This window comes from Pipra filicauda, unplaced genomic scaffold, assembly GCF_003945595.2.
Source record: "Pipra filicauda isolate LSUMZ 115617 unplaced genomic scaffold, ASM394559v2 scaffold35_size7292922_pilon, whole genome shotgun sequence".
In the NCBI taxonomy this organism is placed as follows: Eukaryota; Metazoa; Chordata; class Aves; order Passeriformes; family Pipridae; genus Pipra; species Pipra filicauda.
The window spans coordinates 4,299,223-4,314,405 of record NW_024104487.1 but is presented as its reverse complement, the minus strand read 5'-3'; the positions used below and the strand labels follow the sequence as shown (position 1 = coordinate 4,314,405).

The window sequence follows — 15,183 nt, the reverse complement described above, 5'->3', positions numbered from 1 at the left end:
CAGACTATCTTTCTTTAGATACAAACTTAAACACTCTTCACTGAAATCAGCATCTCCTCAGATGGATGTAGACTTCAGGTTAGTAAGAACCAGAATATTTACCAAAGAAGCAGCAAGAATAAAAGGGCATTTCAGTTCATTATCATGCATAACCTGTGCTACAGGATGCTTTCATAAGAAACCAACACCAAGCATCCATGGGACATGAAGACAGTCTTGTGCAAAACAGCACTGGGGCGTTGACACTGATGTACTTACTAGAAGGGTGGAGCTGAGACACTGACTTAGAGAGTGTAAGGGCCTGAAGAAGGGATGGACCACTGTACTTGAGCACACCATCTACAGAGAAGGGACAAATCCTTTACTGTTACAACCTGGTAATACCCTCTCAAAGAAAAGCAGGTAATTGTTTTAAACCTGAGCATACTGGAAAGTTTTCATCAGAAATGGATGGTCCTTTCCCACTTTTTTCTCATACTTCATGTGAAAAACACCGTCCTGTTGCCATCCTGCATCCATCTGCTTTGGCTTATGTTTCATCACAAGGTACAAGGTCAGCAGAGCCTCCCTCCTGCATAGCTAAGCCCTGAGCAAGATGTCAAAAGTGCTGGCAGCTGGCAGAAGGGAAGGGGCAGGTTTTCTGTGTTCAGTCTCTTACACAGACCTAGACACAATCCCACTACAACCCACAGAAATCAGAATGAATTATTTGACCTAGCTTCTTGGACCAAGCTTCTGGGCTAGTCCCGTATGCAGATACAAGTGCTTGAAGTGAATACAGCTATGCCTGCCTCAGACACTGATCATCGCTGCCAGTTGCCAAACACTTTGGTGCTCCCATCCTTGCAAAATGCTGGACAAGGCAGGACGTGCTGGTGGCAGGGAAGTGCCAGCAGGAATCTCAGCAGACCGCCACCTTCCCTCCCAGCATCACACCACATCTGTAGTGCAGGCTGCAGAACAGCCTGGTTCCAAAGTATGGACGAGAAAGTGTTTCCACCTTCTCCACAAGATATGTAAAGGTCCAGCACAGACTGTCCCAGGAGGAAGGGGAGAAAGGATGAAAAGGAAACAGGTCCAAGCACAGATCAGGTCAGGGCAGATAATGGTGTCTGGGTGAAGCTTAACGGGTTGTGACACCTTTAGCTGCGGGATCAAAGGAATTCTGTTTTAAGCACAAGCCACAGGGCTTTGCTGATCTGTCATCTTCTAATTCTGTGACATGCCTCCTATTTTTACTTCTGCTTTGTTTTGGCAGAGACTTCTCCCCTGATCTGCTGAATACAAATGCTTACATACACTTTAGATGACATGGAAAAATACAACACAGCTGCATGCTGAGTACATACCGACATGACATCTTACAGTGAATTTGAGCAACAGCAAAGAAGTTATTTGCTGCACAGCTCAACATGGTTTCTTAAGGAAAAAAGAGGTTTGCGGTTATTGTATGTCTCACCTTGACAACAGCTTTTGAAACTAAATGATTTCAAAGTTAATGATAATATTTCCACAATTTTGCATGTTTTCATGTTCAGTGTCCTAGAATCATAGAATGTTTATGTTTGGTGTCTGAAGGGACCCTAAATATCATTTAGAGTACAGAGAGAGCTGGTAGAATTGCTTGCCAAGTCATCCTCCATCCTTTCATCCTTTACCATCAGTCTTGGTTAACCAGGGAGGTCCCAGATGACTGGAGGTTGGCAAACGCGGTGCTCATGTACAAGAAGAGTCAAGGAGGATCCAGGGAACTACAGGTCTGCCAGCCTGACCTTAGTGCCAGGGAAGGGTATGGAACAGATTATCTTGAATCTGACCACCTGGCATATGCAGGACAACCAAGGCATCATGTCCAGCCAGCATGGGTTTAGGAAAGGCAGGTCCTGTTTGACCAAGCCAATCTCCTTTTATGACCAGGTGATTCACCTAACGGATGAGTGAAAGGCTGTGGATGTTGTCGTTGTCTACCTGGACATACAGTAAAGCCTTTGATACTATCTCCCACAGCATTCTCCTGGAGAAGCTGACATCCCACCGGCTTGGACAGCTGTGCACAGGGTTAAAAACTGGCTGGATGCAGAGAGTGGTGGTGAATGGAGTTACACCCAGCTGGTGTCTTGTTACCAGTGGTGTTCCCCAGGGCTCAGTAGCAGTGCCAATGCTGGTTAATACTTTATGGACAATCTGGATGAGGGAATTGAGTGCACCTTCAGTAAGTTCACAGACAACATCAAGTTGGATGAGAGTGTTGATCTGCTGGAGGGTGGGAAGGCTCTGCAGGGGGATTTGGACAGGCTGAATCGATGGGCCAAGGTCAACAGTATGAGATTCAATAAGACAAAGTTCCGGGTCCTGCACTTGGGTCCCAACAACCCCAGGCAGCACTACAGGCTGGGGAAGGAGTAGCTGAAAGTGTCCCAGCAGAAAAGGACCAGAGGGTGCTGGTAAACAGCAACTGAACATGAGCCAGCAGTGTGCCCAGGTGCCCAAGGTGGCCAGTGACATCCTGCTCTGTATCAGCAACAGTGTGGCCAGCAGGACCAGGGCAGTGACTGTTCCTCTGTACTCGGCACTGGTGAGGCCCTACCTCAAATCTTGTGTTTGGTTTTGGGCCCCTCACTACAAGAAGAACATTGGAGTCGATGAAGAACGTCAAGAGAAGGGCAATGAATCTGGTAAAGGGTCTAGAGAGTAAGTCATATAAGGAGCATCTGATGGAGCTGGGGTTGTTTAATCCGGAGAAAAGGAGGCTCAAAGGAGACCTTATCACTCTCTACAACTACCTGAGTGGCGGCCATAGACAAGTGGGGGTCAGCCTCTTCTCCCAAACAACTGGAGATAAGACAAAATGGCCAAGAGGACAAGATAAAATGGCCTCAAGCTGTGCCACAGAGGTTCAGGTTGGACCTCAGGAAGAATTTCTTCACTGAAAGTGTAGACAAACATTGGAATCGGCTGCCCAGGGAGGTGGTGGAGTCACCATCCCTGGAAGTGCTCAATATACAACTAGATGTGGCACTTCATGTTATGGTTTAGTTGACATGATGGTGTTCAGTGAAAGGTTGGAATCAACAATCTTGAAGGTCTTTTCCAACTTTAATAATTCTACAATTCTATGACCTAGTTCCAAGCCCCCTGCCATAGGCAGGCTTGCCACCTACTAGACCAGGTTGCCCAAAGACCCATTCAATCTGTCTTTGAACACTTCCAGTGATAGGGCATTCACAATCTCTCTGGGTGTCCATCCCATCTGGTTCACTGTAACTCACATGTCCTACCTCTTGCTCTGGACTACTGGACCACTAAAGGTATACTGGAGTGAGAGACAAGCTGGAAGTATAACAACTGACAGGGTTATACAGGACAAGCCTCTTGAAATGCAGGTGATTTTTAACTGATGTGAGTTGTATGAAAAGCACAGTGTATGTATTTCACACTTCACATGGTTTTCAAACATACACTCATTGTAAAAAGTGTGGGTTGTCTTTTAAATATGAAACTGTGTCTAGAAATAATGTATGTCAGAAACAATTTGTGAAAAATTACAAGCTTCTTGCAGAGACGTCTCTGACTCCACTTGATGAAGAGGGTGGATTTTGCTCCCCAGCCTGTAGAGATGACCACCACCCATCTGTGTTTCGGAGATTCCCTAGGGTCTTTGGGAAGCTGGATTCACTTGCCCTCTTTGACATCTCTTCTGTGTCATCCTGAGCTTCCTCCTAGCCTTTGTCAGGTGCTCAGCAGGAGGCTGGGGTGAGAATCTTCCAAAGAGAAGATTACTGCTCTTGCCTGCACTATTCTTTGTGATTATTGCTCTCCCAGTTTGTGTGCCCTCCCAAGGATCAGCAGATGTATCAGAGGAGGGCATGACAGAGCTGTAGACAGGAGAAGAGTGAGGGACAACAGTAGGGCTACCTAAAGGCTACTAGACCCACACAGTGGTGAGCTGGGTACAGGACAGGCCTGTGTAAAGCCATCAGCACTGGGACTGAAGCAGGCAGGTATGGGATGAGGCTGTGCCAGAGACCTGACCTTGATTTGAATCCTGAACTGCAAAGTCCCGAGGAATGCGAGGTCTTCCTACCAAACCTTTGGGTGAGGAGCAGGAATAGGAGCGTGACCGAATCCCAAACACCGTGCATTCCTACAAGAAATTGTAACAAATTAAAACTTTGTCATTTTGAAATGCATCAGCAACAGAAACAAAAAAATCAGCAACAAAATTTCTGAAAGAAAGGCAGCTGATCAGACACATACACTTTTCTGGTTTCATTAAATCTTTGAGTTGAAGTAAAATTTTTGATGACTTCATGTGAATTCTTAGGAAGTCTGTCATATTTCCATCACAATAAATTTTTGTATGTTAGAGGAAATGACTTGTGGGTGCAAGTTAGATTAAGAGGAAGCTTACATTCTTCTCCAGTTTGGTGACAGGCCACATCCAAAGAGTGTTGTTGGCCATTATATCTGATGACGAAACTATCTTCTTTTACCAATGGAGGCATTAATCTTAGTACTTTAATACCTCAAACACATTTCATGGAGACTAAGGCCATGCCTTGATAATTACTAATGTCAGAGCTTCCAAAGAAAGGAGTTGACCTCTTTCCCTTTCCTCTGTGTTGTTTGTTTGGTTTCTTTTATTACTACTGTGTATGAAAACATTTTCCAATCCCCAAATACGTCAACAGTAAGGCTTGAAAGAAAACCCCATAATTTTTGATGTACCATTTACATTTCAACAGAGCCTACTCCTAAAACTCCTGTAAAGTGATCATCTTACTGTTTTTAAAAGTAGCCCTGACTGAATTCAGTGTTTATGCTGAACTCTTTTTCTCCTTCATGTAATCATTTGCTAAAGGTCAGATAAAGTTCTACAGTGGCAACAAGTGTGTCTAAAAAAAACCATAAAGAATCTCTACAAATTAAAAATAACTCTATGTGTCTGAAGATCTCAGAAATGGCACCATGGTCTAACGAAAGGTAACGTAGACAGGATACTTCAGAAAACCGTAACAAAGAGGAGATATTTGCATTGCTCAATGTATAAAACCCAACTGAATTTCCCTGAGTGTAGAAATTGTTTTAAAACAGGCAGCAGGACAGTTCTACACTTTACAAAGCTGTTACTCTTTCACATAACTACAGCTGGTTAAAAATTTCCTCACTAAGTATCTTTGTTAGGAAATGCTGATTCACTGAACCTGAGATATTTCCTTTCAAATACTTCCAATAAATGACTGGGTTTTTTGAGCTCGAAGCAACATCTCATGCACCATTTCCATAGCTGCTGTCCAGCCCAGCCACAATCAGGGAGTTTCAGCTTCACAACCCTGTATGAGTGTTCTCTGGTGACACTAGCAGTGCCAACTGGGAACTCATTTTTCCTCTTCAGATTCAGATATTTCTCACATAGTTTCAGTGATTTACTTAAAAGGAAAACAATTCAAACCAACGTAGTATCAAATACCTTGGGCTGCAGACTGGTAGATAAGTCTAATCCATCTCTGCTAGAAGCCATGGCCTCTGAAGAGCCGAGGGGAGGGTAATAAACATGGGATCTGTCCAAAGCACCTCCACTTCCACCATCTACTTCAAGGTCATCGAGACTTGAACTGAAGCAGACAACAAAGTCTTTAATTTCCCTGAATTTCTCATAAACAATTTATCTCAACCTTAATGTAAAAAGCAAAGATACTGCTGAATGCTCTCATCAATGACAATCCAAATCATCATCATTATGTCAGTTAAGTCGTGCTCTGAGGCCTCTCTCAGGTCTGCAATCACCTGGACGAGGTACTCAGTCACTCTACAGGACTCCTCTGACTCAGCCTTGTAGATCTGCAGTGCAGATGCCAATATCACCGATGATCTTGCAGACTCCCACCACAGCCAGCCATCTCTGAAGGACGACTTTTAGACCCATGTTCAGCATTTCCCTTAAAATATAATGTTTTGTTCCATGCAAGCACCTGCCCCTCTATATAGATGATAATAAGAACTAAGACAACAAGCAGAATTGAGACAACTAGCTCAGATTTCAGTATTAAGATACATGGGTATAGATGGACATTTCGTGCATTTGTATATTTGAACGATATGATGTGGCTGTTCACAGACATATTTTTTTCTACATCTGTGACTTTACAATGGAGGATAAAAGAGAAAAACAACAACAGAGATGAAGCAGGGTCTAAGACAGTTTATAAGGTTCATTTCAAAAGATATAGGACTACAAACAGACTGAAAAATCTCTGGCTAAATCAGTACACCAAACACCTAGAGACCACTTGATTGGCAAGAGTTCCTGAGCAGAAGAGTGTCCTAAGGTTTCTCAGCAGTACCAGGGTTTCCCAGGACGGGTCCTGTTACCTGCAAGACCAAGTTCATGGTCTCTTGATCAGAGTAACTGGAAGGAATGGTTGACTGCTTGCAATAACATTCCAACCTTCAAACATAAAACTTTAAATTATGTGTGGTATTTCTAAATAGCCAGGGTTCCTACCAAGAATAATAGCATAAAAATTCCTTCACACACCACTACTTTGTTGAAGCACAGATCTATCAATACTGTCTGAAACCGCTTCCTTATTACAAATCTAAAGACAGTATTTCACAATGTTGCCTAGTAATAGCCCATGTGATGTCTCAGAAGCAAGTTATTAAAATGCGTTATCAGTTACTGTCACAAGTTAAAATTGAAAAGGCAATACATGCTTACACTAACAGACAAGTATCCATGACTTATTGGAGGTAACTCACTCAGGGAATTTTTCTGACATAAAAAGTTGGTTTAAAAATAGAATTACACACTGGTAGTCTTATTTTATATGTAATATTTGTATCACTCACATGTCATATGACATATTAAGCTCAATTACATGTGTCTGGAAATTCATATACACTCTTAAAGTTCTGATACAGGTACCTGATCTAGGTCTTTAAAATAGTGGGAGTACCTAAAAATGTATAGGATAAAAACACTTCTGACTAGAGGCAGAAGCTTAGATCATGTAGATTACTAGAGGAAGAGTAATCTGCATGATATCCCTATAGTTAGCAAAAAAAAAAAGAAAAGAAAAAGAAGACTGGGAAAGAAAAAATCTTTGTCTGACACTTACTGTGTTATCTACGTTGAAGACTCCTCCTAGTGGGACCTTATAGTAGCATAAGAAACTCAAAATGAAGGTAGAGAAAATTTTATTGCCCATTTTAATTACCAATTGGCTGACACTACTGCTTCCCTATTGTTTTTACACAGATCTGATATGTTTTTACATAGACTATCTCCAACGAGTCCTAACACTCTTGAAAGCTGGGAACAAGACTCAAATTTCCTCCTGTACAAGAAGGAACTGATTTCGTGTCTTATCTATCCAGAGAAGTAATAAAGCCTTTTCATCAAGAAAAATTATTTTTAAATTGTTTAAATTTTAAATTAATTGTTAAAACCCAATTGTTAAAACCAAAATTATAGTTTCATCTTCAAAATTCCCTGAATTTTGGAAGCCAAGTTCTCACCATAAGCTAAAGCCATTTGGAAGAGGCTCCTTAGACAAACGGTTCCGTTGCCAGTAATCCTTGTGTACCAGCAATGGAGCAGAAAACAATCTGAACCTATCAGAAACAGCTGTACTCTGCACTTTGTCTTTTGAGATAAAAAATATATATGCAATCAGAAATAACTTGGTCCTCCCACAGGCCAAGGCAAAGAATAGAAAGATTCTCAGAGAATTCCACAAATTTGGGACTATTTTCTTAATGGAAAATATTACTATGGAAAACCATAGTGAAATTCTGGTTTCTGACAAAAATGACACAATGGCAGTGACAGGGCTGATTGTTTTTTTGTAAAGAGTACGTGCATACAAGGAAAAAAGGTATAAAAGTATCCATTTGCATGGACAGTTTTATTTGTTAAGAATGTCTTCATAGCTATTTTATGAAACAGATCATTAGGACAATAAATATCAGTGATACAAAACAGTGATTTCACCTCAGTAAAAATATTTATTACTCCAGATTCTGCTTCATCTTTTGAAATAAAAGGTGTTATAAATATTCCTTATTCTGGCCATATTATCAAGTCAATTCCATACCTTCTTTTCATGTCAGCATAAAGTTGGCCCCGATCCTTAATAAATCCATGGGTCTTGAATGGAAGATACAAATCTGCTACATGTAGATGAGAAGGTGAAATGGTATGTCTTAATCCTGGTCTTTGACTTCCTTCATTTGGAACATATATATATTGATCATTCTCTTCAAGGGAGGGAGATGAAGAGCTCTTAGCCATTGGGACTGAGCTGGTTGGATTCAGACACATTTCACTGCTGACACCATCTCCACGAACGTAGTTAGTCTTTAAATTTCCAGTCTGTAGGTAAAAATGAATGCTGGTAAGAGGCAATAACAAGATGTACTGTCAGGAAACAAGAACCAGAGTAGTCTGCCATTTTATGTATGGGTATATGTTTTGTGGGGTTTTTCCCCTATTACTTTTTATACAACATGAATTGAAGGAAAGTTACATGGCTAAGAGATTCTAGACCTTTCATTACTTTTTTCCCTAATTGGAATAGCAAGGCATTACTATTTGCTATTACTATGCTATTACTATGAATTACTATTACTGAATTTCTCCCTCATATCTACACCTTTTACTAAATGTACTGATGCACATACTTACAGATTTTATTAAAAGTAAGCTTGAGTCAAGCAAAAAATATGCATAACACATTAGTGTGGGAGACAGATGGACAAAAATTCAAACACTGTGCAATTTAATTTGGAAAAATCAGCCTACAAATCGAGCACTTTTAAATTTTTATCACCAGTTTCCTAAGCTTTGAGATAAACAAAAATGACCTGGAACAGAGTTTCTCCAGGGCAGGAAGGGAAAAGACTCTTATGTATTGCCATTAAGTAATTATGGGCATGAAGCACCCCTCCTGTTGCACGAAGACAAAAATGGAGTCGGGAATTCTATTTTCTCAGGTACAGGGATTAGAATTTAGACTCCGGTAACAATTCTTTGAGTTCTCCTGTTGACTCTGTAGAAGATACTAAAACACAGTTCACTGTTAGTCTTTTAGGTAGAGGCTACTGTCATCTAAACCCATACTGAATAATACTGAAAAGTCACACTGCCAGTGAAAACATTCAATCTCTGAAAAGCACCTGTATAAAAGTAAGAATAAAGGAAGGATTGCAAGCATTTGCAAAGCCCTGGTCTTTCAGATTGCTGACTTCATCCTCTCCCATCTCTCTTGAGATGTGCTTTCATCTCCATCTTAATTATGTTTCTCTTAGTAAAAGACAGAAAGACCTGCTGGCATTTTTACAGCAGCCCACATTTTCATCAAAGATATGGCACATGCAGATCTGGAAATAATCCTGTTGCGCTGTGCAGATGAGATGCACAATGGTAAAATGCTTTTCCCAGGTCTTACGCAGCTGTTCCTTCCTGCAAAGTTATTCCTGCCTGGGCAGTGCTCCCCTTCAGCACCAGAGGGACCTTCTCCAGCAGCCACTCTGGCTCCTACTGAGTAGTGCTTAAGGGAGAACTTGGCCCAAATCAGCAATCTAACAAAGTTTAATGTGGCCACATATTAAGCAAAGGTTAGCAATCCAAGCTGAAGGACCCCTGAGCAATACACCTGGGTAACATATGCATCTGTAATGGAGATGCAGTCCTGTAGCTCTATCTTTCCAACCTCCTTATTCAAAATCAAATGTACATTATAGTCCCCCTGACAGCTGCTCACTCCTCGGTCATTATTACATGCATTTCTCTATAACTTTCAGTGCATTTTGAACACACTTGGCCTCTGACTTAAACTTCCATCTCAGCTGTCACAATGAACTGGATCTACAGTGAACGCAGTGGGTGAAGTGTTTGAGGGAATGGGAGTGGGAGGGGAGACAATAAAAAGAAAGAAAAAAATCACACTTGCAAAATCTCAGACTTCTAACATTATGATCTGGTAATTTCTTACTCTTATATTCCATCTTTCAGCCCAGGGAGAGCCCACAGCAAGCTACAAATAAATAAATCACTTAAACCATCACTGAAAAATAGCTATGTGCCACCAGAATCTTGCATCCGTTTAGCTAGACACAACCAGGAGTTAGACTAGTTTTCCCTGCCCAAATTATGATATCTGAGTGTGACCATGGAGGATGATTTCAGATGCAGCACAGTGATGTCAAATACAATTTGCTCTGGACACTTTGGGTCATCTCCAGTGTTGGTGACAAATCAGAAACACGAATACTAAATCAGAATCTCCTGACTTTTCCATGAGAGTTGCAGGACATCAACTTCATCTCTTCAGCAATATCTTATTTTTACTGAGCATATAAGGTTTGCTCTGAGCTTATAATTAACTTCTGAAATTATCCAGCAACATCAAATTCATCTCTACTATGAATGTACACAGAATTCAGAAATCAAAGTGCACACGAGTAAGTAATATGGTTGATGTTTCTTAGAAAGAAGCACATGCTGTTTAGCTCACCAACACACAGAAGAGATAGGAAGAGCTGCCTTAGGGTTCTCCCTATAGGCTATGAAGAATAATTCCTGTCTTCAACTGAAATTGTTAAAAAGGATCTTATAAATAGGTTACAAAATACAGCTGAGAAGGGTAAGGTATTACTGGTTTTATTTTAGAACTTCACTAACTGACAACACACCACTGTTGGCACATCCAGAATATCCTACTATTATGCAAATAAACAGAAGATGAAGAAAAATTTGCCAAAAGTTCAAATATAAGCTTACTCGGTCTACTACCATGCAGTTTGCATATACTTCATCACTTCCACTCAGCATGGCAGAAAGTCTGGTTGCAGAAAAGAAAGTAGGGGGATACTTCAATTTCCTAAGAAGATCAAGGGTAGAGTGTCTGTGCTCTGGAAAAAAAAATGTGAAAAATATGGTATTACATCTCAAACCATTTCCTTCTCATGTATATATACTGTCATAAAAATGGCAAAGTCAAACATTAAGCACCAAATCTTAGCATTACAATTTGAGTAATATTGGCAGGACCGCTCGAAAACCTGCTCATTTCATAAATGCCTAACAGTTGCTACATGTTCCAAGAAGCCTATAGCTGACAAGACTCTAAAAGTTACCACAGAATCATTCATATAACATAAAACCAAGTGTTCTTGTACCTTGGTTAGCAAAAGCTTCTATTTTCCACCTAACCTAGAACTTTGCAGAGATTTGTGATTGCAGAAGAAGACAGGGCAAGATTTATGGGCTGGGATGAACTATGCATAATTATTATACATTAAATATCTAACATCTGATACATTATATGACTGAAATACTGTTCAATTTCAGTCAAATAATGATTCCCCTAAAGCATTCTACCTATTAGCAGCCACATAAATACTAATCTTAAACCAGTAAATCAGATTACTGTTGTTAAAACAAAAACCACCAATAAAATTGCAAAAGGGATATAAATAAAATACTACTGATATTGCCTCCCCAGAATAACTGCTATCAATCAAGACTTGAACCATGAACAGGATGCTTGGGATGGATGCTGCATCTGCTCTGCTTTTGCTACTGATCAGTTTCACCAGAATCATTAACAGAAATCCAGAGTTTAGTTTTCAATAGTGTGCTCATGAATACAAATATTATAAAAAGCTGCATGGGCTGAATATTTAATGCCTTTGAGCAGCAGAAATCCTCTGCTCTGCAGGCCCACTTCTCTTAAAGCTGTTTGTAAGTATGAAGAGGATGCACCAATTCAGCATTTGAGCTGGATTATCTTCTGATTGCAAAAAGAGCAAAATTTTACAAAGTCAAAACCAGTCTTATTCTAGACTGTGTGAAAACAGGTTAAAAAAAATTCACAACTGTAATCTAATTTTTGCCTATTTTAAGATGCTGTAAGTCAAGCATAGCAATTGGAAGTGAACTGAGACAAGCTAGCATAAGAATGATGTGACAGAGAAAAGTCTCATACCCAGCAAAATATCTAAAATCAAAACTCTCAATAAGCCTAATTCAAGTTTATCTGTTATTGAATATTATTTAACAAATGCTTCTTAGTCTGTATCAGAAATTTATTTTCTGCAAAGGTGTAAAGGAAAAGATACCTCCAAAGACTTTCCCCACACCATATTCCTAAAGCAACATAACTGATCACAGGGCCATATAGCACGGTTTAGGTTGAAAGAGAACTTAAAGATCATCTAGTCCAATCCCCCTGCCATTTACTAGATCAAGTTGCTCAAAGGTTATCCAAGATGCTTATAGCCACAATACTGCAAGAAAATTCATAATGAAGAAACAGAATTGGATTAGAAACTACACTTATTATGGTCTGGGGCATTTGTTGCTTTGAAAAAAAAAAAGTCCCAGACTATGGCCAAATCTACAGTGCTACACATCGCAGCTTTTATTTAATTTTAAGATGCTATCACATAAAGCCCAAGAACAGTAAGTTGTAAAGCTTTCCAAGGGTTGGTCTTAAACCAAAAACCACCCAGAAAAAAATGTGAGGCTCTCCATTTCTTCTTCCATGCTTACTACCTACTCTAGCCTGTGTTTCCACTTGTGTATAAACCCACTGGGTACAGCTGGCAATGGTGGTGTACAGCTCCAGTGCTAGGTTGCAAACTTTCAATGCACACCCCTGAAAAACAGCCGAAACATCAGGGATTCCCTCATCATGGTGTAAATCTGAGTCTAAGGAGGTAGTTTCTTGACTTCAACAAGAGTCGCCACTGCTGGGATGTAGAAGCCTAGAAGATAAAGGGGCTGATGTGTGTGTCTCAAACACTGGTAGCTGGACGGTTGTGGAGACAACCAAGGATTGTTGGTAATAAACACTGTGAGACAGAACAGGATGTGGCTGGAGAGGGGGGCCATAGGAAGTAGGGCAGCACTTTTCTGGAACAAATATTCTGGATCCTGGAGTCAAACACAATACAGTGCAGAGCAGATGCAGAAATGAGGTTAAGAAACAGATATGGACCATAGGGGAGGATCAAGACCACCCAAGAACCCCAAAGCCCTCCCATCCATTTCCAGAAAGGTCTAGAAGAATGGACTGTGCATGATAACTAATTTGTATAGAAAGTAAGAAACTTAGCTCCAGGGTAGGGAAAAACCTATCTATAAAAAAGAACCCCCACAACCTGGACATCCCATCAGTTGGATCCATTCTGAAGTCAGGACTGTTGATTTCTCTTTCTGCCTTCCTTTCTTTCTCTCTCCCCCTCTTTCATTCATCTCCCTCTCTCTCTTCCCCTACACTCTAATCCTTTACCCAAAACTCACTGCTATGCACTTATAGGAGGAGATCAGGAATGAGCTTACAACAATTTCATGACAAGATTGTAATTTACTAATAAAACTTGGTAAGCTTTTTTGGAGTCTCTGAGGTTTTCCATTCATTTTGACCATGAGCATCTATGAGCATCTTGGATGCTCACTTCCCCTTGAGGGTGGGATGCCACGTTGGGTCTCCACAGTCACTTAGTTAACTGCTCAATTAATTACACACACCAAACCAGAAACAACACAAATTCCCCTATTACTTCAGATTTTGATTTATATATATATAGCAACTTCTAATAATGTATTTTATATTATTTTAAAATTCTGTACGAGAGTAACGGCCTAAGTAACAAATTCTGGAGAAAGCTACTACAAATACAACAAACTATATCAGAATATGTTATCTGCAGTATTTTCGGTCTGTAGATCTTTACAGCTTATCACTGTTAAATGCCATATGTTTTCCTGGCAATATTCCAGTTAGTCTATCGTTAAAAGTGAGATGTCTAAATGGGGTTTATTCATTGGGGTTTAAAATTAACAGATAAAAGCTAACAAGTTATCTGGGGCTTCACAGAGTCATAGAATAGTATAGGTTGGAAAAGACGTTCAAGATCATTGAATCCAATGGCAATATCACCCCGCTGTACCTCCTTACTCCCACTCTCCTCCCTCCATTTCAAACATGTGTGAAGGGACGACTACATCAAACTAACTCTGAAGCATAAGAAGTATTTAAAGACTTTGCTGAATGCAGAGGAGAGCAATATTAATTGCACATTGACTGTGCTAGTAACTTATTTTCACCAGACAGGCCCACATAGGTTAAAAAGTGACAAAACTCTCACAAATGTCTGTATCACATACTGCATTCCTACAGCCTCACTAACTTTCTTCAGCTCACCCTGCTGACTACACGTTCTCTTGATCTTACAGCGACCATCAGCAGACCTTCCCCACCAGGTTAACGTTGGCAGAATTATAGCTTGCAGTGCTGGATATCAGTAATAATATACAGCAAGACTGTCCTTGTCTGAAAGATGAGGAATATTAACAAAATGCATCTTCCAACAAAATGTCTCAAAAATATCCCCTAGGCATTCAAACTGCTTATTCTCATTGCAGATGCAAAAATTCAACATAGCTTGTGAAAAGACAGACAAGATTGCTAGAGCAAACTGGCGATGGTGTTCCATAAGATTTTTGGCTCTGTAAGGTATTGGAAATGCACTTCAAGATGCTTACCAAGGTAAAAGTTACCTGAACACAACACAGCAGAAATGGTTTTGCTACTGAAACAACCTAGCAAGCACAGTTCAACAAGCTGATCCTCCCGCCAGAGCTGAAGGCTTTCTAGTTCTATACTGTGATCACAGAAAAAGAATAAAACAAAGACATGCCTCCTTTAGCAGAGCTTGTGGCTTTCTGCCATCTGCCTGATAAACAGTCAAGAAAGTTGTATTGGGAAGAATAATCTCCAAACTTGGATAAAATAAAATACTTGACCAACAAATAACTAGGCACAAGTTCTCTAAATCTTTTGTAATGTTGTGGAGTTATACAGCAAATGCTGCACATTTTACCAGGCACAAAAGCTTATACTTTAAATTTTTATACTTTATAGTTTAACTTTAAAAAACACATGCTCATCATAGCAATAATTTAAAGCATGCTTTATGTTGGCATAAGAAAATGTATAGCCTTGAATGACCTGTGTCGGAAAATGGCAAGAACATAACACTCACTGTTTTCTCACAAAAATCAAAACTTAAATCTTTCTATGGGAGAAAACAACAAAACAGCAGTGAAATTCATCAACATGACCAAGCCAAGAGCCTTGAAAGAGATTACAAATTACCTTCTCTAGATAC

General features: G+C 40.1%; 1 protein-coding gene across 4 annotated transcripts in view; it reads right to left on the bottom strand.

Annotated features, from left to right (window-relative positions):
• Positions 1 to 15,183, bottom strand: part of ARHGEF28 (Rho guanine nucleotide exchange factor 28) — a 113,183-nt gene that overhangs the window by 44,095 nt on the left and 53,905 nt on the right. For all 4 annotated transcript variants that reach the window (XM_039384546.1, XM_039384547.1, XM_039384545.1 and 1 more), the window contains exons 2-5: positions 10,787 to 10,917; positions 8,100 to 8,377; positions 5,471 to 5,615; positions 4,033 to 4,144 (exon numbers count right to left, since the gene is read on the bottom strand). In XM_039384546.1, the coding sequence (XP_039240480.1) occupies positions 4,033 to 4,144; positions 5,471 to 5,615; positions 8,100 to 8,377; positions 10,787 to 10,837 (586 nt within the window). In that variant the 5' untranslated portion in view covers positions 10,838 to 10,917. The remainder of the gene's footprint in view (positions 1 to 4,032; positions 4,145 to 5,470; positions 5,616 to 8,099; positions 8,378 to 10,786; positions 10,918 to 15,183) is intronic.